The 26,539-nt window shown below is 39.0% G+C and overlaps 2 protein-coding genes across 14 annotated transcripts in view; both read left to right on the plus strand.

Moving 5' to 3' along the window:
- The window catches only part of LOC136448716 (transcription factor 7-like 2), a 66,340-nt gene extending 59,581 nt beyond the window's left edge, over window positions 1-6,759 (plus strand). For 5 of the 11 annotated variants that reach the window (XM_066448353.1, XM_066448358.1, XM_066448352.1 and 2 more), the window contains exons 11-12: window positions 561-682; window positions 3,524-6,759. In XM_066448353.1, the coding sequence (XP_066304450.1) occupies window positions 561-682; window positions 3,524-3,917 (516 nt within the window). In that variant the 3' untranslated portion in view covers window positions 3,918-6,759. The remainder of the gene's footprint in view (window positions 1-560; window positions 683-3,523) is intronic. The other 6 variants (XM_066448357.1, XM_066448356.1, XM_066448361.1 and 3 more) reach the window with 5 other exon arrangements.
- A 3,944-nt stretch (window positions 6,760-10,703) lies between these two features.
- Window positions 10,704-26,539, plus strand: part of LOC136448252 (long-chain-fatty-acid--CoA ligase 1-like) — a 33,088-nt gene continuing 17,252 nt past the window's right edge. The window contains exons 1-8 of one of the 3 annotated variants that reach the window (XM_066447562.1): window positions 13,151-13,236; window positions 16,620-16,681; window positions 22,061-22,224; window positions 22,779-22,893; window positions 23,776-23,843; window positions 24,630-24,731; window positions 25,802-25,901; window positions 26,304-26,482. In XM_066447562.1, coding sequence (XP_066303659.1) covers window positions 13,166-13,236; window positions 16,620-16,681; window positions 22,061-22,224; window positions 22,779-22,893; window positions 23,776-23,843; window positions 24,630-24,731; window positions 25,802-25,901; window positions 26,304-26,482 — 861 coding nt within the window. In that variant the 5' untranslated portion in view covers window positions 13,151-13,165. Of the gene's footprint in view, window positions 10,903-13,150; window positions 13,237-16,619; window positions 16,682-19,386; window positions 19,509-22,060; window positions 22,225-22,778; window positions 22,894-23,775; window positions 23,844-24,629; window positions 24,732-25,801; window positions 25,902-26,303; window positions 26,483-26,539 lie in introns of those variants that run through there. The other 2 variants (XM_066447563.1, XM_066447565.1) reach the window with 2 other exon arrangements.

Here is a 26,539-nt window from a genome sequence, read left to right on the forward strand (position 1 = left end):
CATGGATTTTTCTTCTTCAATGATTAATTTTTATCTGTGCTCGGCGACTTAAAAGACATGCCAGTTTTCTTTGCTCCATATTTTACTCAAGTCATCTTTGGCACTGTTGGGTTTGTTGAAAGACAAGAAGTAATTTGGTAACTTTGTCAGAGCATTGTGGATGAGGATTGGCTGACTTCAGTAAAGTTATCATCACTTTTCACAAAGGGAAAGGAAAAGAAAAGAGTCTTTGTGTAAAACAGTGTAAAATCCTCTTTATTCTCTAATTTGACTTCTGGCTACATGGCAAAGATTTCAGTTGAAAGGTGGGAAAGCACCTAGGGTAGCCTCTGAAACTATCTGAAACAGGAAGAAATTGGAAAAAATTATTCAACTTTGATAGCTGTCATACCTTAAGTTTCCTTGCTATGTAATTGAGATTCTTCTACTCAAGTCTAAAAAAGAAGGGGGGGGGATCTTAGGTAGCCTCTCAAAGTATCAGATAGATAGATAGAAAGAAAGAGAAAAGAAAGGGACAGACCTATTCTTCATTTATGCTGCCATGCTCTCCCTCCTTGCAGGGGAAGAAGAAGAAGAGGAAGCGCGACAAGCAGCAGGGAGATACGTCGGAAGTGTCCAACCCGAAGAAGTGCCGGGCGCGGTTCGGATTGGATCAGCAGCAGGCCTGGTGCAAGCCTTGTAGGTATGGAGCGGACGAGTGGCGTGAAAGCCCCATTTTGTTCTGTTTCTGTTTGCCGGTTTGGAATGGAGGTTTTAAGGCACAGGCTTTGCCTAATGGTTTCCGTGGTGTGACGAGCTATGTGCTGGTTGACAAGGATTGGTTCCGAGCTCACGTAATCACTGCCATGGTAGCAGCATCATTCTTCTAAGCAATACTGCTTTTCGATCACCATAATAGACAAACAACAAGAAAGCAGCATGTCTGTTCTACCCATACAAAATCATGATTCTGTTCAAATTGTTAAAAACATACAAGAAAACTTGGACCTTCTATGCTCATTTGACTAATGAGTACAACTTTAAACTACAATTTCGCTATGTTTCTTTGGTAGCCCTCTTGAAATACCACCTTCAAAGTGGTTCCCTTTTCTCATTTGATGCAGGATTATCTTTTGATGTGACCTTTTTATCAGACTTGTAAATTTGATTCTCTCTGCACAACAGCAACTGCTTGCTCAAATGTGTTCCAAGAAGAAAAGGGAAAAAAAAGGAATTTGCTTTGATACAGTTACCGTGGCATGACATATTACCGAGGTACTAAGTCTTGTGTGCCATAGCCTTCGTGCAGTTCTCCCAAAGATGCCAAAGCCAATAACTTTTGTTTTCCCTAAGAAATCAACCAATTTTCTAACCACTTTAAGGAAGAATAGCCTTTACCGGAGAGTCGTACTTCGAAAACAGAAATTCTGTACCCTAATTTTTTTGCCATCTCTGGCTTCGAAACGTCTTACTGTACTCTCAAATATTCTTCCTTAGAACCTTGACTTTAAAGTTATGTTAGCTTTCATGCCACTCATCCACCTTTACATATACGTAATTGTAATAGCTGTGGTGATAGATGTTTTTTGGGATAGATGTTTTTTTTGTTGATAAATGTTTTTGATGACTTTACTTTTGTAGACGGACACAACTGTTAAGAGGGGAAGCAGTCTCATGCTTGTGGGAATCTTGGTGTTTCTTGTTTTTCTTTTTCTTTTCATGAATTACCAATATTGTCCTGCATTTGCTTGTGATGTGGACTGTCTTTGAACTTTTGTATTGTAAGCAGTCTGTACGGAAGCAAAAACTAAATGTGCGGGAAACACGACCACAAATTGAAGTATTGAGACAAGGTAATGTGTAAGAGTTTTACTCAAAAAGATCTGTCAGCAGCCAAATTTCGCTCGAAACGATATGTCAGGCAACTTTCACTGTTCGGAAAAGAGTGTGTACATTGTACAAGATGGGACAGATGTACCAGTGATGGCAAGAACATCTGCTGCTAGGGTTAGTGATCTAGCTGTAAAGCATCTACTTTCATTTGTGCCTTTTTTGTGAAAATCCTACAAAATATGTTTGGACTTCTTTCTGTGTTTTAGTCTTGGCAGTGCATCTTTGGGATTGCTGTATATAACAGATTTGCATTCGTGTTGTAGTAGGATAACGCTTGAGTGGCTTGTCGCTTGGTGTTGCAATTCTGCTTAACAGTTTGCAGTGCTGGCTTTATGTTGTGTGTGCTTTATTTGTCCGGTTGTGTTTGAAGGGGCTTTTATGTTTTTTCATTTTTATGTTCCAAAATTTTTCCTAATTTCTCATGTATGCAGGGCCGTTTTACCGTCTACATCGACAGAAGGGATCCGAGTTTTCCCTGTAGTGCTTGAAATTTTTTTTTTCTTCTCAGAATACCTGCACAGACCTACATGTATGCAGGTTACAAGCAAAATTGCCTGCACCTATCAAGACATATTTCACCTGCACCAACCTGTCAGGATAGGAGATTTTACGAAGTTTGGAGTAAAGTGGATACTGTCAAGTAGCTATTTTCATTCTACATGTATATTTAGCAGTTCACATATCTTAACGGCAACCAAAGCAATATTTGGGCCCAAAATTTGGAAAAACTGCTGAAATTTTTATGGTAGTGACATTTACTAACATTGTTTATCACATTTGTGTAGCAGCTTCATACTTTGAGCATTTCAAATCGGCGCAAAATGGTGCCGTACGATGATCCCCTTAATTTCGCGAGCCTACAAAAACTCCGGCCACGATTTTCAGTGAGTTCTCACAGTCACATCACAACAACGTCGTATTTTTGCATCATGGACGTTGTCATACATTGTGATAGTGACGTTTGAAATAATCATGTATAGAAATGACTAAATAAATTGACTTTCAAAATCCGGTTTTCGGGCCCTAATATTGCTTGGGTTTACTTTAAACCCATGGCCTGACACAGGTTAGGTGCAGGTAGACATAAGAAATACATGCACAGCTCCAATTTTTACCTGCACTTACCCACATATGCAGGTTGTTGTTGGAGCCATGCTTTTAAGACAAAAGAAAGAGAAGCTATTTGAAAAAAAATCTCAGGCCCTGTAACATGACTTCGGTATTCTGACATTTCTTGGAAATCCAAGTCCTCAGGGCGTATTGTTCATGGCATAGTCTACAGTTACAATCAACAGTTTCAGCAGCTTTCACAATGAAGTCGTTCAATAGATCCAGATTACAACAATTTTAAACAACCTGTTGTTTTGGTGAAACTTGTAAGCTACAGTGTTGACTAAAAAACTAAAAACTAAAAAAACTGAGTCAAAATACTGAAACCGTTTTTGATTTGTTGCTCTAATTCGTCCGTATTTAAGAAGTGAGCCATCAAATTATGATTTTCTTTTCCAAAAGTGCTAAAAGAGATTCCCAGTAGACCATGTCATGTTTTAAACAAGTCACCTGTGGAACTATTCCCTGTGAAATGTCTTTGAGGGACCATGGAAGTGTCAGATGTTCCCTTAAATTTGAGGGTCCTTTGTTAATTTTCCAGGAGAAAGAAGAAGTGCATTCGCTATATTGGCGATGACGGAGACTCTGACGACGCCTCAACGCCCGGAACCGCCTCGTCCCCGCTCCCATTACCTCAGCAGTCCCCCATCGCCCTGACCACCTCCCCGTTCCCCGTTATCAGCCACGCCGCGGACCTCTCCAGCACCATGGCCGGCCCCATCAACCTTAGCCAATCATCAAACGCCGCCACGTCGTCAGCAACGTTATCAACATATGGTTCTGAACTGTCAAAAACAGTACCGTCGTCGAACAATACGATATCCGTATCGACGCCCTCAGCGTCGGTATCCACAACGTTACCACATTCAACAGGGTCAAGCAGCTCTTCACAGTCAATATCAAGTCAACCAAACAAGTCAACGCCCAACACGTGATCCCTACTTGTCCACGGGAAGCTGTATCATACTTTTGGAGGAGGGGGGGTGTGTTTGGAAAAAATATTTTAGGTGCCAAAATTCACCTTTAAGGCCATTATTGTACGATGTTTGTAGTGTAGATTTTGTGAGCGTGACTCACTGAGAGATCTGTATAGTGCCGTTTTTTGATGGCGTATGATGTAGTCCTGTGCAACAAGGCTTGTATAGTGTACATAGGTTGTGTAAATGTATGAACATTGTTCCAAGTTGTAGTGCAAAATACCAATTTGATACTGGGTCCTAGTGCTTACTATTTTACATGCTGAATGAATATTGGAAGCATTGTCAGTGTATAACAGAAGACTGATTTTTCTGGCTGTGGACAGATTCAGTTAAAGCCCTTTCCCTCAGCACAGTTGAAATTAAAACCCCCATTTATGGCACAGTCTGACGAGAATCACTCCTCATACCAGTACCGTCAGACTGTACCATTGTAGAATAAAGGGATGAAAATGTGTGACTGGAAAAGGATCTTTATGTGCTGCCTTTAGAGAATGTTAGTGATATGTTTATGTTTCACCTGAAAAAAAGAAACTCTTGCAGGACAAGATGCTGAACTTACCTGTAGTTCAATTTGCTTACATTTCTTGGTAGAGTAACACATCAGATATACTGGCAACTAAATTGAAAACTGCCCAAGAAAAGATGTTGCGGCAGCAAGATAGGCTATAGGAGACAAACTTGCTGAGCAACATCACTTTCAATCTTGTAAGGGAAAAATGGACGTCTTTCCCTGTCAAATCTGGCTGACATTGTCGTAAATCGATCTACTTACAAACTGCACAACCTAGAGTTGACTCACTACAACAGAAGTATTGTATTTGTTTCAGTGAAACAACTTTGAGGTTATTTATGAAAACTTTAACAATGACAGCCATTTTTGATTCAGGAAAGACCCAGGGAACTGATGTATGATGGGACACTGCTCAGATTCCTGGAAATGGTGTCCATCTTACCTTATATGGTCATGGGTAGTGAAAAGTTTGAATTTCTAAATGTATTAGATGCTGCCCAATAGTTGAATAGTCAAAATTTCATATATTTTTGTTGCTTGAAAGCTGGTTTTATGTCACAATACAAACTTTTGTTATACTTTGAAAAAAGTGGCAGCACATAGAAATAGCTTTAATCTGAATTGTCACAGCCAACACAGCATTGGTTGCTCCAGTACCACATTGTATATTCTTTTAGTATTTATTTGTACAATTTCAATGTTGCAAATATTTGTCTTCTTATCCTTTGAGAGATGTGTATGATATTATATTATGTGTATTGTAAAGCCATTTCTCTCTTAAGTTGAGAAAAAGTGCCGCAATGCTACGTCAGTGTCAACTCCAGTGTGTAGGTCTTTTATCGAAACTCTTGGTGTATGTTTTATTAATGACTGTAATGTGCTGTATGCAAATGTATGCAAATGCAAGTCTCTTTGTTTTGTCAGAGTGTGCAAATATTTTTTCCATTCCATTTTTGCAGGCAACTAAGCATGACTGTTAGAATGTTAAATTTGATACATTTCTCCCAACAAATATTAATATGAATGAAGTTGAAAACATTTCGAAACCAAGCACTGTGGTAGCTTTAACAGAGGTTGAAATGCGCACTTCTACTTGCTGCTTCATACAGTATTTTATGAAGAAGGCACTAGTAACTAAGTGTAATCAACCAATGCATTGTAGCAGTGCTTATTTTCTTCTCAACAATCAGCATAGATTTAAAACTCTGCTTAACGGTACCATTGTTTTCAAGTTGTGTTCTCCTGAACTTCCAGGTATTATTATATTTTTTACAGATACATGAACCTGATTTTTTTTTCAAAGTCATGAGCAGTTGCCTGCAAATGCTTGGTGGGGAAGTAGAGCCTGCCAAAGTTGTAAGGAGTTGCCTGAAGTTTGCATCCCATGCCCTCTTAGATCTGAGCAACTCTTGTATTTCAGTGGGGATGCTGTATGGTATAGTATATGTCTGGATGTACGGAATGGCCAGCATTCTTTGTTTTTTTAGAAGCTGCTACTGACCAACCCAATATAACCATTATGTAGGCTGCCTGAGTTCCCAAAACAATCATGACAAAAATTTGAGTATCTGTTGTATTTTCGTTTTATGTGTTTGTACAGGAAAACTTTTTTTTTTTCTTTTCGCAAAGTTCTCTGTCATGACAGATTTTTTATCTTGCAACCCAGGTTTAGTTTCTACCCATGTGTGAGCAATACATGCTTCAAAATGCTCTTCTGATGCTCAACTCATTCCCACAGAAACATGTTTGTATGGAGATAACATTAAAAAACCTGCTAGGCTTTACGTTATGTCTTTTTGAAGATGGAAACAGGGTTCTCAGGCTATAAGCATCATTGTCACTGGTAACTTCACTTCGGCAACTACTGTATTGTAGCAGGTTTCGTATCAACTATTCAACGTTCTTCTAACAGATTCGCTCAATTGCCTTGGTTTGGGAAAACATTTACCAGCAATTGTACCAGCAATATCAAAACGACTGTCTTAACAATACATTTTTACAGACAGTTGAGCCCATTTTTTATTTCTCTTAATTGTTTTTCGGTATAGATGTAGGTCAATACTTATTAATTTTTGATTTTTTAAAATCTAAAATTGAAGACTCTTTTTCAGAAGAACGTTGTTGGGTTTGGTTGAAACCTTTTATGATTTTTGCTGTTGCCGTTATTAAGGGTAGCTTCTGATTGCGTTAGAGGTACATGAGCAATATAGCAGCCTGACTTCTAGTTTTGTTGTATGAATGCCGTATGTATTTCTGTAATAAAACCCACGCTGGTTGTGAACGTAACCCGCCTTTTTGTCCATTTGAGTTTGGTTAGTACTTAGAAAAAAAAAATAGACACTACTAGGTGTAAGGAAGCTACTTAGGCCACACCATTTTAATTTCTTGGTTGAATGGGTGTCAGAAGGATGACGGCTGAGACACAACGATTTACCGGTTTCGACCTTTTATTCAAAAGTCTTCATCAGAATCTTAATTTTAATTTCTTGGTTAATGGAATTTAAAAAGAAATGCTAGATTGGAAAATCACCATGAAAACAGAATCGCAGAGTAAAGTTTGTACTTTGGTGCACACAATTTCAGGGAGTGAACAGGGTCAGGTGCAAGTTTTCACCCCAGCCTTCTGTTTTAATGATGTCCTTGTGGTAAAATTTAAAAGAAAATATCCGTTAACCAAGAAATTAAATTGGTGTGGCCTTAGAGACCCAGAATTATACCTACTATATCATTGGGGTTATGTTTAACTTCATGTTCAGACTAGAAAAATTATGACTACTAGCTGTTTTCAAAACGAAAAACTGACAGCTCTTTTTTAAAGGAAGCTGATAAAGGTTACAGGTCCAAACAAAAAAGATTAATTTCTTTTCCAAGGTCAAGTTTACCAGCATACAGGAAGTCAGGAAAACTCATATATGACTTTGCAATATGTCATCAATTTTCCAGAAGCAATTCTAATGTTACATAAGGATGGGGTGAGCCCTGTCCCAAATAAACATTGAAAAAAAACCCATGTCTATTGGCCGATGAGACAGGAGATATAAGCAAATGTAACCAACAAATTCCGGTTTTTGAATAGCTCAAATTCTTTATTACATTGTACGGTTAGTGCCGGGAAAATAAAAAAATACTTTTACAGCATTTTGTAAACATTTTTGTACACTGGAAGGACATATTTCAACCCAAAACAACTTCATCTTGAGGACTGGGGATCAAGAGTTAGGTGAACTCTTCGAAGGGCAGTCATCATGTAAAAAAAGAAAGCATCTTGAAATGTTTGGCTTCTAATACCAGTTCCAGCGCTATTGGGCGAAAGTTTTGTAACCTCCAAGCAGATAATATAGGGAGGGAAATGGTACGTGCCCCGGAAACAGACCAGGCTACTTGGCCATGGAATCGCCTGTGATTGAAATGTTCTATAAAAGTTACAGTTCTCTGGCGTATGTTCTTGTACCTACATGTATGTCAATTCATATATTTATCCTACCAAGCAAGACATGCCGTAAAACGATGGTAGATTATGGTGAAAAACCTAACTAGATGAAGCAAGGCATTTCTCCTGTCTGTTACTACCGCCTATCGACCGCGACGAGTACTGCAGAATATTGGCCAGTGTTGGTATATTTTCAGCCACTGGTTAGCATAAACGTTACTTATATAGTCCCTACCAGACCCTTCTGTTGGCTGGAAAAATAGTAGAAACTAGAATGGCAACATTTTCGGGAAAATGCAGGATATTCCCCTCCCATTACCATGAAGTCTCTGCATAAATTATGCAAAGGAGGTCGGCATTAGCATAATTTATATACAGGTGTGTTCACCTCTCCTGAAGGTACCTACATCTGAAATATGACAATCGTAGCCTTTACGGTGAGGGATATGCATAAATTATGCAAACGAGGCCCTCATTAGCATAATCTATGGCCAGGTTTTATGACCCTTCCTAATGGTACCTACATCTCAAATATGACATCCGTAGCTTTCACGGTAAGGGAAATACAAGTTTATGCCTAAATTATGCAAATGAGGTCCACATTAGCATAATTTATGGCCAGGTGTAGTCGCCTTTCCTAAAGGTACCTACAACTCAAATATGACATCCATAGCTTTTACGGTAAGGACAATTCAAGTTTATGGATAAATTATGCAAATGAGGTCCTCAGTAGCATAATTTATGGCCAGGTTTCCTGACCTTTCCTAAAGGTACCTACATCTCATATATGACATCCGTAGCTTTTACGGTAAGGAATATACAAGTTTATGCATTAATTATGCAAATGAGGTCCGCATTAGCATAATTTTTGGCCAGGTGTGTTCACCTTTCCTAAAGGTACCTACATCTCAAATATGACATCTGCAGCTTTTACGGTAAGGGAAATACAAGTTTATGCATAAATTATGCAAATTAGGTCCTCATTAGCATAATTTATGTCCAGGTGCATTCACCTTTCCTAAAGGTACCTACGTCTTAAAGATGACATCCGCAGCTTTTACGGTAAGGGAAATATAAGTTTATGCATAAATTATGCAAATGAGGTCCTCATTAGCATAATTCATGGCCAGGTGTGTTCACCTTTCCTGAAGGTACCTACATCTCAAATATGACATCTGCAGCTTTTACGGTAACGGAAGTACACGTTTCTGCATAAATTATGCAAATGAGGTCCTCATTACCATAATTTATGTCCAGGTGCATTCACCTTTCCTAAAGGTACCTACATTTCAAAGATGACATCCACAGCTTTTATGGTAAGGGAAATACAAGTTTATGCATAGATTATGCAAATAAGATACTCATTAGCATAATTTATTGTTAGGTGTATTCACCTTTCCTACAGGTACCTACATCTCAAATATAACATCCGTACATTGTAACATAAGGTACATATAACTTTCTGCAATACCATTAGTAGAGCTACCACCGCGCATCTACTTGGTTTTTGGCAGAAGAAGAAGAAGAAGAAGAAGAAAGAAGAAGAAGAACAGGCAAGCAAAAACAATATATCCCCCTTCCCACTGGAAGGGGAATATAATTAGCTCGAGCAACAACGCACCCCTGTAATATCGGCCATATTTGGCCAATGTTTTCTATCATCTTTAAAAAAAAAATCCCGCACAGGGCTGTTAGAGACTATTTAATATTTACTACACGAGTGTGAAAAAAATTATTGTTTCGCTATAAATAATGGTGTTATTTCTAAACCATAGTTTAAAACTGATAGAATATCATCTCCTAATTCCCTATCGTTACATGAAATTATCAGTTTCCAATAGCAATCGGGCCACAGCTTTCCCCACTTTGAATACGCATGCATGATTGAATGCCAAAAATTGTGACAAAGTGTCACCTCTCGATATATTTGCAAGTACTGTATAACGTTATTAGAACGGTCGCAACAATATCTGGGCTTGTTGGAGGACGGTATAACGTTAACACCCAGAGGCAAAATGTTACATTATCTGTCAAAATTATGTTTAATCGGGTCACTGGCACTGCATCTTTACCTGTCCTCATGGACAGTATTTATAGATGGTTATCTGTCACATTACATTTCAGAAAGAAGAAAAAAGAGAGGTTCGTTTGTTTAATTGCAGTGTTATATGAAAAATATGAGCATAACTTAGGGCTGCAAGTCTAGGTAGATTCGGCCGAACCAGGACAGGACGGTTGTGGACATAGAAGGTATGCATGCGGAAAACGACCCAAATGTCACCAAAAACAACATCAAACAGTGGCTCGAGATGTTTTGTATTTTCACGGGGCGTGAAGATACAGAGCTTGCAAACCAGATCAGCGGAAACAGGCTTGGCGGCATAGTGCTTTTGGCCTTGGGCACCCGGAAACAGATCTTCCTTTGATCTTTGCCGACGTGCGCTTTGATGTGCCGCCGTGGGCGTACCGATCGATGCGGACCGCCCTGCCTGACATTATGCAAATTTCCAGTCGTGATTGACGTGTTATGCTAATCACTTGCGATATTTGGCGGGAAGTGAATGACCCTGAGTACGACGATTATTTGGGAACGAGACGTGGCCTCTTCAGAGTGCAGCGATACAACAAGATCCTCAAAATGAAGATCATCGTCTGATAGAAGAATAGCTTCTTCAATTTAGCTTTTTAATCAAATTATGCATACAAAACTACCGCTCTATGATCTTTCAAAACACAGCACTGCTTTTACATACCCTAATTTTTGTGGCAGTTCCAAAAAAAAATCGTTTGCATTGGCATGCGTTCTGAGTCACATGATGATAACATGGAGAACGTGTCGCAGGAATTCCTTCTCTCTTTTCTTTGAATCTCGGTGTCAAGTTCGCCGTCCTATTGAGTCCGACAGAGATCGTTTACCTACACCTTTTGTTTTGATCGATATTCAAGAACCCTCCACGGCTCTTTCGATTTCTTGACAGCCACGTGAAAGAAAGAATCAGGTACGTTTATATACCGGTTTGTCACCGAATGCTTCTGGCCTATCTTATTCCTTTGTCAAAATAATTTGTGAAACCATAAATTCATATCCCCCCACTAATGGCTGAAAATTAGTGCAAGTCATGGTTTGTGTTGCAAGCATGAAATTATCAAAATAGACAAACCCTCATAATTTACGTCACAGGGTCACAAAGAATAAAGGTATAAAGGGTTTTATCATGATGTATTATGCAAAACGTCAAACCACATTCTTTAGGAGTAGTAACAATATGTAACCTATTTGTATGAATGTAAAATATTTTTCGGTTGTTCAGTGTCCCGTGTTTCCGTTTTTCAATAAATCGTGAAAGTTTAACCTCGTTTGGCAGGTTAGATCGGAGGTAAATATAATCAGTGCCACATGGCTAAACATTACACTGGGGTGAAGACGGGGGCAAACCAGTCAAGATCAGGGGGAAGACGGGAGTTTATATTTCAATAGGGGCAAATGATGTAAACCTTCACGAGGCGAAGAGAACTTGAGATGGATCAAAGAAGATGTCTGTAAATTATATAATGGCCGTTACAGGAAATGGTAGATGTTAAAAGACAAGCTTGTTGTCTGTTGAGGCAGTTTGACACCCCTCCATGATCCACAATGAACTGTCCCCTGTCATTTTATTTTAGAGGGGGAGGGGCAAAGATCATCATCCGGACAAAGATGGACTCTAAAAAATTTTATCAACGTAAAGTGGCTTGGAGAGATATGTTTCTAATATCAACATGTGATTATAAATTTTATGCTAAATTCAGGAAGGCTGGCTACACTTGACCCTTAATTCAGAAGCCACCTCCCTTGGAATTTTGGGAAAATAAAATCAAAGAAATTCTAAGGCATGCAGTCCCTTACCAGGTACTTGGGGAAGCCATATTCTATTTTTAAGATGGTTCCTGACAGACAAGTGCTTTACACACTTTAAGGTAATCTCAGCCTTAAGGATTGCAGGGGTGAAAAAGTCAATTTGATGTGATTTAAAATCTTCTTGCTCTAACAGACAATTAACAACGCTTGGTATTGTTCAAAGGTCAAAGTCCAAAGATACACACCAGACAATTTAGATATTGTAGATTGACAGAAAAGTTTGCGGCACTTAGCAGCATGAATCAAAAGTCCACAATATCTTTGAGTAATCGCAGTTCAAACAGTCTATTTATTTATATCGGTTCAAACAATATCGGTAGTGGCTAATCAACAATGGATGACTGTATATAGGTTTGATGGGTTCAAGACAAAAGTGACCACAGGTTTAATGAGTTCAAAGTGACCACAGTAAAAAGTAAATATACCTGTAATATTACAATACAAGGTTTACCAGACTACCAGTGTAAGGTTGGAAGAAGATAAAGTATAAAGATGCAGAAAGATCTGGAATCAAGCTGTGTATTAAACCTAGAACGGTCTACGTGGTCAGATACACATGCAAGTAACTTCCAGTGACAGTGTTACATTTAATTGTATAAGGTAACCTAGAACACATGATGTGGAGTCATCACCCTTTGGCATGGTTCGCAGCATTCCTGCCACACTCAGCTGTAAGGGGCATTCATCCTGGAGGGGAAGATACCAAAATTGGGAGAGCCAATCTACAGGGGCCATGGACCAGAAATGTTTCCACTCAAAAAACATTTTCTACATTTTGGGAAGTAAATTTCTACTCAAAGGTGTGAAAATACATGCTACACACACATATACAAGTTCATATTTATACAACTTGAACTTGGGCACATTTTACTATGTAAATAGTAAATTCATTCTGACAAAGCTCATTGGACACCCCTCCACATACATGAATGCGTCCACTGTAAAGAAAAGGGCGTCCAAAGATGCCAAAACTCCAGTCTGGCAGGCATACTGATGGTTACACTATTGACTGGCACCTGCCCAAGTTTAACACACTTCAACTTGACCGGGGAAACTCATAGTCCATTTCAAACCCATCATGGAGAAACCTACACCAAAGGTCAACGCCCTGTGGGATGCTGTTTCATCATTACTGTTCAACAATAGGAAGTACATTACTGCCTGGCTGCCGAATGATTGGTTAGGAAATGAATTTCAAACACAACTGCATGCCTTACACTTCCTTGTGACGTCTGTGTATGATGCACTTCCTACAGCCGCTCTCTGCCAAAGTTGTTGTGCGTAGCTCTTTGTCAAAGTTGTATTGCATCACTCTTTGCCAAAGTTCTTGTGTGTCGTCCTTGCCAAAGTTGTTGTGAGTAAGAATGGGCCCACGCAAGAGCACCAGAGTTTGTGATAAAAGGAAGAGCTTAAAACAGAATACTTCAATCAGCTTGTAAGCTGTGCAGTAGTAAGTTGTACAGTTCGCCGTGTGTCCTAAAGAAGAGGAAAGATTTCGAACAGTGCAAAACTGTATGTATCACAATATCCTGTAGTTTTCTCTTTCCTGTAGTCAGGTTATTCAATTGTTGAAATGTAGCATATTTGTGAATGAATGCAACATTTTGTTGTGGCAAGGACTTGAGTTACTGATAGTCACGGTAGTGAGTGACAAGGACCTCTTTGTGCTCTTGTTTTCTGTCTGCAACTGTTTACAACAATCGCATTTCGGACTGTATTCTAAGTAGTCTTGATCAAAATTGTATGTTTTACTTTAAACAAGGTGTTTAAAAGTTAAATTCAAACCTTATTTTATTGACTGCTTACAGGGCTCACAGTCCTTTTGCCAAATAACTCTGAAAGTTTAACTTAAAGGCCCGGTAACATATGCCATGTGATTGTTGTACAATTGCAAAGTGAGGGCATTCTTGGGATGCATGTGTTGTACAAACGTAAGTTGTCTTGGTTTTGGAAAAGGTTTATAATCCTAGACCCTTGTTGGTAGTTGGTTTTCTCACGGCCTGCTTAGATATTCTTTGGGATCAAAATCGCATGACAAATGTCAACCCGCCGTAAGGACTGAGTGTTTTAAAGTGATGAATATTTGGGATTTAGTTGTTTCTGCAGTAGAATCTGTACTTAACAGGTGATACCCTGAGTCACAGTTAAAGAAGTAAGGGTAAGCTCTATCAGGGCTTAACGTCCCTGGGCTGTCCCCTTTATCGCTGACACCCGAACCTCATATAACAGATAGATCTAGACTGTTGATAGAGACAGTCTTCAAGACATGGTTTTGTAGGTGTTAGTCGGCGCGTCTACAGTTGCAAGTATACAGGTGTGTAGGTGGCAAAGAGACTACATTTAGGATTAGGAACTCCATTAGAATTAAGTTACCAAGTGGTTTAGTGTTAAAGTATAAATTGTCCGTATAAATCAACCAGTATATTGTTCTTAAAAAGAAAATTTACCTGACCGACATTTCTCTCGCTCTTAATCTGCTTCTTCTAGGGCCTGAATGGACTCTAATACTCTTTCCCATAGTGTGCATGGTGTTTTGGAAAATTGATGAAGTTCCAAATGGGACCAAATATAGTTCATCAGTTTTTCAGATATTGTAAATAACAACTAACCATGAGTAAATGTGTATTGAATGTTGCATTGATAAAAAAAGATAGCCTAGGAGTAACTGTCCATTGATAGAATACCTAATTTTCAATCTACAATGTTATTTTCAAAGTTTGTTCCATCTTTTGTGTGCTGTTTTCCTGCTCTCCAAGCAGAGATTGGTGGAGAAGATTATGACCTTTTTATCATATGCCCCGTTTTTTGTCACACTCTTCTCCACCAACCTCTGCTTGGAGAGTACTATAAATGCGGAAATGTTCGCGGTGGTTGTATGTTTGCGGTTTTCGCGGTGACCGCGAACTTAAAACCACTGCGAACATTTTGTCCAATACTGTAGCAGTATGTGACTATAGCACTGCCGCGAAATTGAAACCACCGCGAACACTCAATTTTCCCCTTAACACGAAATAAAAACCACACAAACTTAAATGCATTTACAGTATTGTTTTCCCACCATGTACATTGTCGCCAAAAAAGCAGTTACTCAAACAACTGAATATGATTTTGGCCGTTTCCAAAATCATATCCAGTTGTTTGAGTAACTGCTTTTTTGGCGTATCTTATTACCTGGATGTCTAATCTTCATCGACGTATGTACATTGTCAAATGTATATATAATATCAAGGCCACAACAATCAAATTTCTTGGTCATCAGATTTTTTTCAAAAGATTAATTGAGTGGATGTAAATCAATCCATGGAATTGAATTTATCATAATATTTCAATAAAAACCTTTCTTAACTTTTTCTATTCATCTTCAGGTGTTCAGACGTGTACATGTAATTTCTTTCCAGTTTAATCATCAATTATTCATTGAGTCCATCAATTTTCTGCAAAAGTCCAGGAACCCAGAAAATAATGTGTGATAATCCTACTTCATCCAGCATAATCATGATTGACAGGTGGAAAAATCGTTTTATTTTCACTTCTTAATCTACCAGGGGAATATGGTAAGACTGTGTTGCCATGGTAACTGGTTACCATGGTAATTGTTCATAGACGATTGCTCCAGTTAACTACTTAAAGTCTACAAGCTGGTATCCTAAGGCAATCACCATATCAATGGTTCTATCAAAATTTTTAAGTAACAATGGGTAGTTGCTGATGTCGACCCTTTTTAGTTTCGAGCTCCCCATGAGACAGTAATGACTGAGCTACACAGGTTTAGATTCTTAAGGTCTCATTCATGAGTTTTTTCGCCCCATAGGCTTACATGTTATAATATACACGTTTTACATGGACGCGTTCGTAATGAAGCTATAGAAAATGCACCAATGTTATTCATTACAAAAAAAATTGAGAACATTTACCCTAGATCATGTAAAAGAATTTCCAACAGTTTCATTACAGACAATGTCTCTTTTTATAGTAGTTACAACCTGCACTTAGCTACACCCCCAAAAAGGCACTTTCCAGCTGTAAGAGCATGACCGTATCACCTACAATGTCAGGTTGTGAACGTCCGACCTCGCACTGAACATGAAAACGTCCGACCTTGCACTGAACTGAAAATGAACACTGAGTACCAGCTGGGAGACCGTACTGTTCGTTTTCTGAACTGGTCCACTGATTTTTTTCGGTGTGTTTTTTTCGGACTAAATCCAGTACCGGTGCCATGTACTGGTACCCACCCCTATTGGAGGCCTATCCTTTAAGGCTTAGCCCCCTATTTTGTTGTGAAGGGACCACGACACACTTTCAGGTTATGTATGTTTCACATGTTCATATCTTTTGACCCCATTTATGTTGAATTGACGAGATTTTGTTTCTGCTGTTTGCAATATATTTCAAAAGAAATCTTGTATGCAAAAATAGTTATAAAATGTAGATTATAATTGCTGTATGTAAATGTTCTTCCCTTCTTTTGATAATGTTATTCTGCAGTATTTATAGCTTGTTTGTCACAAGAAGTGAGTAATGAGGACAGCGTTATTTGGAGACCTGCTACACACACATTTAGGTCATTGAGATCTCTTTATAGAGATGCATGCCACGGTGATTATAATCCCACAAAAGGTGGTACAGTATAGCCTCTATTATCACACGAATCTCATGACTATGAGGCTTGATTTGCATAGTTACACCACCTATAATCACAGTATCAACTGATCTCGTCAAGAGTCTTTAGTTAGTGTACAGGCACTCGAGCAGATCACAGAGAACGTGACCGCCTGGTTAATGTAACGGTTCCTCCTTTCTCTTGTGCATGTAAAGGGACTGGATAGCGATCATGGCTCTCGAACAGGTCTCGGACTATCTCAACCAGATGACAGAAGGTAGGAAGAGTTGGAAGAAAACATTGCATGTTGGGGTGCTTCTTTCCAAGCTGTTCTGTGTTCGCTTTAAATGTTGGCTTTGGGTTCATATGTGTTGTTAAGACCCTGTCACACATAGTCCACTGTGGCCTCATGACCTTCTCAGGACCATGCCTGGGAGTCAGTCGAGAGCAAGGTCATCTGTGGTTGGTCAGCGAGGTTGCCTACCAGTCTGTAAAAGTCGTCAGCGCCAGCTGACTTTGAATTTCGACTAATCAAACTTGGAAAAGTCCAAATTTCCTCTTGTATGCAACCAGAGGAACCAACCAGAGCTAAGGATACATGGATTCCAGGCTACTCCTAACCCAGTACTGACCTACCTTGCAATTGGTTGGGAAGCGGTCAGGAGTTAAGTCCTAGAAGTGATTTGAATGTGTGACAGGGGCTTTGGCAATGGCAAAAGTTTGTGCCGATGCTTGTTAACAGTTAAGTTGTTTGTTCACATAGCATGTACTAGGGTGCACAATAGACTTTTCTTCGTAAGGAACTGTCTTTTTAACCTGTCTGAAATCTTTGTACCTCAGCACTATTTTTGATTACAAACCATTTTTCAATAAAGCTAACCTCTTTAGTTTCTCCAAATATCATTCTTATGATTATTATCTACAGATGCTAATGTGCTCTTGCTGCAGATTATAGTTTGGAGTATAAGATTGTTGCCTTGTTTGTAAAATAGCTATAAATTACTAATGATCAATAAATAAATCATGTCCCTTGCTTAATCACAGATTCACCAATTACCCAATTTCAAATTAAGTTTTATTCCAAAGTTTGTCTTAATCTGAAATGTATTTTGTAACCTATATACATTCTGTTGGCTTGCTTTTGTCCCATTGTGCATGTTTTCATAACTTTCTGTTACTAGTATGTGGTGATGTTTCCTTACCTCTACCTCTCAATGGCATTCAAACTAACCTTTTGAGTCTAATGAATTTTATAGTTAATGAATGATCATAATTCTCATTCCAATTTTGCATGCTTCTTGCATGTTTTTCTCTGCATGTTTTTATGTTATCGTATACAATATATAAAATTTATGTACTTTGTAGCTTTAGATTGTGGCATCGGTGTGATGCAACAGTTGGACAATAGGTCCTCGGTTCGATGCTCACCATGCCCTGACGTTGTGCCCTTGGGAAAGGCTTTTTACACGACATTCACTGGCGATGGGGTGACGCTCACCGAGCCAGTGTGAACAGTGTGCGAAAAAACATACTGGATTTGGTTGCCGATATGCCAACATCTAGCACATTTGCCACCACGAACCGTACAATTATATAGATTGTTATGGTTTATGTTTTTAGTTTTGTCAAACTTAGTTATTTGAATCATTCACCAATCAATACACATGTAGCAGATTATGACTGGCGAGCTAGGGAAAGACGTACATGTAATGTATGACAAAGTTGATATTTTACCAGAAAATATTCTGAAGGACCACCTCTCCTCATAGATTTTATCTGTTCTTTGAGTGGTTTTGACTTTATGAAAAGCCTTAAAAACACACCTGAAACACTGGCCAGACTTATCAACTGTTTGGAGATTACATAGTACCTGAGTGGTCTTACTCTTAGCTAGTAGCTGATAAGATATTGTAATGAGTAGATAATGGTATCCGGAGGAGTGACATGTGGGGGCAAAGTCCACCTGATCAAAGAGCTCGAGGGAGATTCAGCATAACTCCAGAAAGGAATCTTCAAGTTGGCACTTTTTTGTGGAAGAGTAGGGGTTGCAACGTTATTTGCAGACACAGGTAGGGCTGAAGCAACACAATTTCAGGTTTAGCCAGACGTAGAATGATAGCAGTGGAAGATGATGAATTCTAAGAAGTAGGAGCTGCCATATGGCAGGGTTGGGAGAGGGCAGTGAAATATGAAGTTATATGCCCTGGAGTTTTCTTCTCGTTTCATGTTTTTAAAGATTACTTGAATCAAGTCCTATAGAATAATGTCCTTGCTTAATAGATATATAATTGCTCTATTCTCGTTATTACTACCATCGTCGGACATAAAATGTGCCGAAGTTTTTTATTTTTCAAAGACAAATTAAAGCAATCTTAAAAATTTTTCAGACCTCTCCCACAGTATTGTCCTAAAAGTCAATTTGATTTGAGGAATAATATTTTGGGCATAAACCGGCAAAAATCTTACCCTGCGTATCATCATGTGAATGTGTACCTGGTCAGTAGTAACATAATATTGGCCATATATAAGGGCATTGACCCTCTGTCTAGACATAAGTGTAGACATTTGTTCGGTCTTTTGTTTAGAAAACCAGCTGTGTAAGGCTTCAAGGTCATCTCACGACTCTCTTTTGTTCTCCTTCACTGCGAGGTCAAGTTTAGAACAAAAATATCATTGTTTGTTATGTAGAGTAATACTAGGTGTGTCGATTCATACTTTTTTGTTGATTTGATCTTTTAGTATCTATGCAGGAGATAAAGTCCTACGTATTGTTTTTCATTCATTCAGCAGGTCATATTTTTATTGCTTTTATGTGTTTGAGTTCAATTCTCCAGTTGCTTAGCATAGTTTAAAGTGCTGATGGTGACACGCCCCCCTACAGGTATGTCTGTACCTGGTCTGGGAATTTTTAACTTAGAGCCAAGTGGATCAACAAGTTTGATTGGAGCGTCTGATTGGCTCTCGTTGTATGGACCCACCCATTAATGACTAGGGGCAGTGTTACGGGGGTGTGTAGCTATAGAACCAGTTTGTTCAGACCAAAGGTCATTTTACCTGAGTACGTTAGTGCAACGTGTGTCTTGCTGTTGTAGGGTGCTCGCCCTGTAAGTATCGAACAGTTCTTACCTACTTTCTTCAACATTTCTTACTGCCCAAGGAGGAACAATAGTCTGTTTTTCGTGGATGTTCTATCCCTCACTGTTAAAGATCAAATAATAATGGTTTACCTTACAACATTACAAAGCGAGTAATGTCAGCCGATATGCACACAATGGAGAATTTGTTTTTCTACCAAGCCTTTTAAATTTCAAATGTATATTTTTGGCATACTGTTTGTAGCTGTAATGAAGTAATGATTGTTTAGCTGATACCTAAAGATGTGTGCTTTTTATTGACTTTTAGCTAAGATACAGCGTAGTTTATTCTGGTAAATGGTTGTACATGAGAAGAATTGACAGATGTTTATAAAGTGATTACATCTATTTAGAAAGGTAGATATCGGGAGATGTTCCCTGATCTTGGTATGCTAAAATGTACATTTGAGGTTGATTGCTATGCAAAACTTGAGATTTCAAGGAATGGTTATTATATCATATTCAATTTGAAATTAAAGCTACTGCGGCTGTAAATTTTTGGTTTGGAAGCTATCCTGTGTGGATGTGCAGTGTTAATATACCATGAGAACCTGGGTGAGAAAATAGTGCTGTTTAGTTTAGGAGGGTTAAGCTAAAAAGACAACATTGTTAAAGAGCAAAGCAAATTCAATTAACTTAATTAAGTCCCAAAATTGCATCACATCCTGTTGGTAGATGATACCAGTAAAACAATTCTACAAAATATTCTACCGAATTCAAAAGAAATATGGAAAGCAAACTAGCGAGAACAGGATCAGAAAGAAGGACTAAGGAGTAGGGGGGAGCAAGACTCTTTTTTGTTTTTGTTGTTACAGCAACGATTTTATGTTATTTAAAGGCCTTATGGATCACTAATGTTTTAGGTCATACAGTAGCTAGATGCATCTCGACCAGATATTATTTGCCAGCCAGACTTTGGCCAGGGTGTTACTGATAGCTCTTCCCATTATGATCTCCTGGCCAGACTAAAGTACGAAGTCTAAAGATCAACTCTTTTAAACTCTCCCAAACTGCTCAATGGGCACATAGTTTTGTTAGCAGGTTTATGAACTAGGTTATGTTTGATAAAAGCTGGTGAGTAAGAAATGTTGGCTGAGGATTCAGGTTTCTTCTAGCCTGGACGGATTTCTTAGTGTGGGAACATTTCTGATACAGATTTTGATACCTTCCTGGTTAATTCAACAATCCCGACTTTGTCTTAATTACTTGTATAGTGTATGTAGCTTTCATGTCAACGTAGAAACATGCTTGCGAGGGAGTTTTGCTCAGGTTGCATCATCTGAGGAAAGTTCTAATGAACATATTAAGGCACAGACGCAGTCAAAGTCCAGGGTGGAATTGAAGGGCAAAGTGCATGGCACGACAGGCTGCCTTTGTGACGGTATATTTATAAATGACCTTGTACACGTGCTCGACAATTTACAAGCTTGTTTTTCACCGTGTACATGTGATTTATTCTCCATTTGTCACATAACAGACGTTTTTATTTAACTGCGATGAAAAGGCTAAGAGAGGATAACAAATGTTGTTACAAAGAATCGTACGATGTAGTTTCCCACCTGTTGAAATAACATTGCCCTGGTGTACCTGCACCACTTAGGCCACACCAATTTAATTTCTTGGTTAACAGTTTTTTGTTTTTTTTAATTTTAGCACAAGGACATCATTAAAACAGAAGGCTGCGCGGTGAAAACTTGCACATGACCCTGTTCACTCCCTGAAATTGTGTGCACCAAAGTACAAACTTTCCTCTGAGATTCTGTTTTCATGTTGATTTTCCAATCTAGCATTTTTTTTTAAATTCTGTAAACCAAGAAATTAACTTGGTGTGGCCTTATCCTCATTGTCTTTTGCTTTATCAAAAAGCATTTTGTGGATGTACATACATGTCGTTGTAGTATATTGAATCTTGTAGTGCAAGGATGCTACTTCGAAGAATGCTCTTTGCATTTTGGGACCCCTACTTACTGACCCAATGTCGCACTTATGTTGCAGGCTGGTTTTATCCTTGGCCAATTGCAGTTTTCAAATTTCAAATCTTTATTCGTTTAAATCAACATCGCAGAAGTACATATAGTTCATACAAAAACATGCACTTCTGAATTTCGTTGATCTTACACAACATATCGTTACACACAATATGACACAACAACAACTATGACACAGTCTGCAATTGTCTGTTGTATAGACGTATGGTATAGTGGAGCATATAACCTCCTTGAGTGGAGAAAATTGTCCAGTTTTACCTGAACTAAACTGCATATGCAGCTGCTGGTGGTTGAGCTGAGAGTGTGCTTCCCTAAAACTGCAGATTCTACAGTTTCAGATCATTGTACGGCACTTTTTGCGTGGTTTTAAAATTCTCAAAGTATGAAGTTACTACACAAATGTGCTTAAAACAGTGTTATCAAATGTCACTATAAAGATTTCAGCATTATTTCATTTCCATTTTTTGGGCACTAAAAGAAATGTTTGTTTTTGGCTACAATTCACAGTTAAAGTGTTTATCTACTTTTTTCCAGATATGAGCGAGCTGACCAAGTATCTGGGTGACAACCACAGGGCATTAGGCCTGGGCGTCGGAGCTGCCGTCGGTGCCGCCACTCTTGGATATTATCTACTGTCCCCCCCACGCTCACTCATGGAAGCTCCCATAGACCTCAACAGACAGTCTGTAGAAGTACCGGTAAGGCATCCTACATGTAAATTTAACACAAAAAGTCTAGGAACTTGATTTCGGTCTATCATATTTCCATTGATACTTTATGAATTTCATTGTGTATCATATACGGTAAATGCAGAAATGTTCACAGTGGTTTTATGTTTGCAGCCCGAACTTAAAACTACCGCGAAACTTTTTTCCCACCTATGACTGTAGCGCTACTATTGTTTCAAACGCGAACTTAAAACCACCGCGAACACTCCATTTTCTCTCTACTGCGAATTAAAAACCACTCGAACTTAAGTGCATTATTTCTATTACAGTATCATTTGAAAACTTAATGCCAGAGGGCTCTTTACTCATGGCTTCCTACAAAGGCTGAAAATCTTATGCAAAAGCACAAACATATGTATCTTTGCAATAAAACATTATCTAATTGTGAGACCTATAATTTTTGCACATTCTTTTTGTGCTAGTATTTGACATTCCCTTTGAATAGAATGTTTGTGGCAACTTTTCACAAATCTTACAAGTATAATGTTGCATATGTCTCTTGTCAACTTTTCCTTTTTTGGCAGGGAGGGGAGTATGCTAGGGTCTCTGTGCTGTGTGAGGATGGGAAGTTAGCAGAATCCCTTTGCGGTGACATCAACACACTTTACGAGTGCTTCCAGAGGGGCTTGAAGGTGTCTGGTAAGTATAAATCCTTCTTCTTTTATAACAACAATACAACTAGAAACCATAGCTGTATTCACTCCTGACTATAAAAAACTAGTGCACCAAGGCATAAACCTGGTCCCCAAGTTAATCATATTTTTGAAAGATCTGATAACCAACAAATTAAGATTCTGTAGCCTCATTGTAGCTTCCGATATTAAGATAAAGGCATCCAGAGCATTTTATGAGGCTAGAAACTTAAATTTCTAGTCATTCCTACACAGAGTTAGTTTCAATAACACTATACCATTACATGTCGACATTAAAGGAGCAAAGATACGATGTCGTTGTGTGTCGAGAACTGATAGAAAATCCAAGCCCTAGTAGACTGATCCTGACTGTCCATCACAATTAGCGGTTCAACCAATGAGAGAGTGACTGCATGTCCATCAAATCTTTGCATTTCTATGTTTTAATTTTGCATAGCTATGTTTTGACGGAGGTAGGTGGGGCTATGGTATCGGTCTATTTACACTAGGCGCATGAAACTAAAAGATCACCATGTAGCTTATTTTTGTGCTGCTTTTGAGCACTTTTGATAAGAAATCCGCACACAAATGTGGTTAACAGTTGCATTAAATGTCAATTCTATAAAGATTACAGCAACTAGAATACTTCCAGTTTTCAAGCCTCATAAAATGCTCTGGGTGCCTTTAAAGGGATTTGGATTCATGCAAATCTTGAGTACACAATGCAACTCCAGTCTTTGTCAAGGAATGGGTGTTTTCTGTATCAGTCAATCAATTAATCAATATCCTTTATGTATGTATGTATGTCACCTTGCTACCAGATTATGAACATGTGATTCGAGACTCAAGCAGTGGAAAGAAATTCAACAATCAGCCGTTTTCTTTACAGACAATGGTCCTTGCCTGGGCTGGAGAAGCAGCCCGGATGGTCCGTATGAATGGATAACATACGGTGATGTGAGTTGTGCTTGTTTTTTGTTGTTGTTGTCTTACATGCATCTAATATACGAAATGCCCCAAAAGAAGATTCTGAAACAATTTTAACACTGCAAAACATTATATGGCATAATTGCAATTCCAGTAAAGTACAAAAATTTTATTATTTTTAGAACTCTGCAACTCTTTAAAGAATATTTATAATGTACAATTCTATCTTCTGTGTTTTGCATATACATGTCTCCCTCTTCGGCTCTTTGCGTCTAAGAAGACGCATTGATACATGTAAGGCTAAACAATTAGCCTCCATTTTGGCCTACTGAGCCACTGTATCTTTCTTTTACTTACAAATTTTTTTTTAAAATAATGTTTTTTACTGGTAAGAAATCACCCGTGCAATGGCAGCATTTCTTCTTGATTGCTGAATTGATGCAGGGTTTACAGTGTTCACATAATACATACAGATACATATTTGCTCCACACTTACACTTTGTGGAACTGCCGCAAGGGTCTGGGCGGCTGCCATTCGGTGCCACCAGGTGACCTCAATGCGACCTTCCCTAATCGAAGTTAGGTACCCATTCACACCTGGGTGGAGTGAGGAAAGCCGTGTAAAGTGCCTTTCCCAAGGGCACAAGATCGGTGACATGACAGGACTGGAACCCGGGACCACTTGATTCTGAGCCGAACGCTCTGCCATTACGCCATACGACCCCACTAGAACACTTTGTTACTCACAAGCAACTAAGGCCTGTGTTGTATTGTACAAAAGTTGTGTAATAAGGAATTCTGTTGCTTGACTTGCAGGTTGCTGAGAGAGCACATAATTTTGGTTCGGGACTGTTGGCCAGAGGTCTGCAGCCCAACCCGGAGACTTTCCTCGGGATTTTCTCACAGAACAGGGTGGAGGTAGGGTCAACTACAACATCATACATTTGTAGTTGTAGTACATATGCGGTGATGCAGGGCCCCAAATACTGTACATTTTTGCCATTTTTGCGAAGACTTAATTTCACGGTAGAAGGGGAAAGGAGGTTTTCGCAGTGTTTTGAATTAGCTCGTGAAACGATTCTGTAACACAGTAGTAAAACAGGGACCGGCTTTTAAGTGAACGCCCACAAACGCCTGCTCTGGCAAAGTCCACGCTGCACGAATCTAATTCTTTTGGCTTGAAATATGTTCAGGTTGTGCTCCCATTAATTAATCCTGAGTTTCAAGTCAATCCATCGATCCAAAGTTAGATAAAGCGAACTTGACGATTCTTACCTGGCTTCTTAGCAAACGCCCAGCAAAAATGGCTTTTTAGCAAATACCCAATTTATCAGCCAAAGTATCAGCCATCGTGACACGGGCGCTAAATCTAATACCATAAACATGTTCAACATGTTGTCCAGATTCGTGCAGCGCGGACTTCGCCAGAGTGGGCATTTGTGGGCATTTGCTGAAAAGCCGGTGCGAGTAAAACATAGGAAACGCACATCTGCGATTTCTTAAAGTCGCAGTGGAGAGATCGCCACAAACGCTTCAGGTGTTAGCCTCGGACATCAAGCCTCTGCACCGAAAAGAACCCAACACATTTATCAAGAAGAGTAGGGGTACGGTGGTCTGGTGTGCTTAAAGCTAAAAATGTGATCCGTAGCAAACAGGGCTGTCTCCAGCTTTTAAATCTTTTTCCGTCCCACTTATTGCTTGAGAGCCGATTTTCTAATTTTCATTGTTGATTCTGTCATTGTAAGCTAAAAAAAAGACATTTTCATCAGTTCTATCTCATGAAATTGATATTTTTGGGACGGAAAGGGTTGAATTTTTTTCCCGTTCCAAGAAGCAAATTTCTGTCCTGGGACGGAAGGATGGGTCCTGGAGACAGCCCTAGTAGTGAAGCCATATTGCAGTACTTGCTACTTGAAAAAGCACCTCAATTGAGGATGCCATAAGAAGAAGGAAGATCCTGAGAGTTAAGATGTTGCTTGTCGTTTCAGTGGACGGTGACAGAGCAGGCCTGTAACATGTACAGCATGGTGATCGTGCCTCTGTATGACACACTGGGACCACAGGCCATCACATACATAGTCAACCAAGGTATGTTAGGGATCTTCTAGATATTGATGTTACTATTTGTTTAAGTATGATATTACTATTTGTAAAACACACGATGGTGGCTCCTTCCTGGGAGTGGCTCAAACATTTGTGGTAAATATCATATATTGTTAAGTTTGTACACTGCACAATGTACAATATGTACACTCATGCTAAGCTACAAAGTTCATGAAATATATGATATTACAAGACATGAAGATCTTGAAGTTGGATAATATATATTTCTATATGTATATATATATATCGGGTAGGCCGACTACTCTCTCTTTGCAGCCAGGGGCTGAATTGTGAGGAGCGCACAATTAGTAATGCTAGTTATACTGTGAAAAAAAGCTCTGATTCATTTTTCACACACACTTTGGTTTATTTTTCTTAACTCTCTAGCGAAACTGAGCACCATCGTCTGCGACAAGTCCGACAAGGCCATCAAGTTGTTGCAGAATGTCAAGAACGAGGGGATCTCCTGCATCAAGTGCATCATGGTCGTGGAGGCCATTTCCGAGGATGCACGAAAGATGGCCGAAGAATGCCATGTTGAACTAGTGCCTTTTACTGACGTTGAGGTAAGTTTGTCTGTTTCTGACACTTTATTCACAAGTTTTGTATACTTTGTTTTTTTA

The sequence above is a fragment of the Branchiostoma lanceolatum genome, chromosome 14, assembly GCF_035083965.1.
Source record: "Branchiostoma lanceolatum isolate klBraLanc5 chromosome 14, klBraLanc5.hap2, whole genome shotgun sequence".
Lineage (NCBI taxonomy): Eukaryota > Metazoa > Chordata > Leptocardii > Amphioxiformes > Branchiostomatidae > Branchiostoma > Branchiostoma lanceolatum.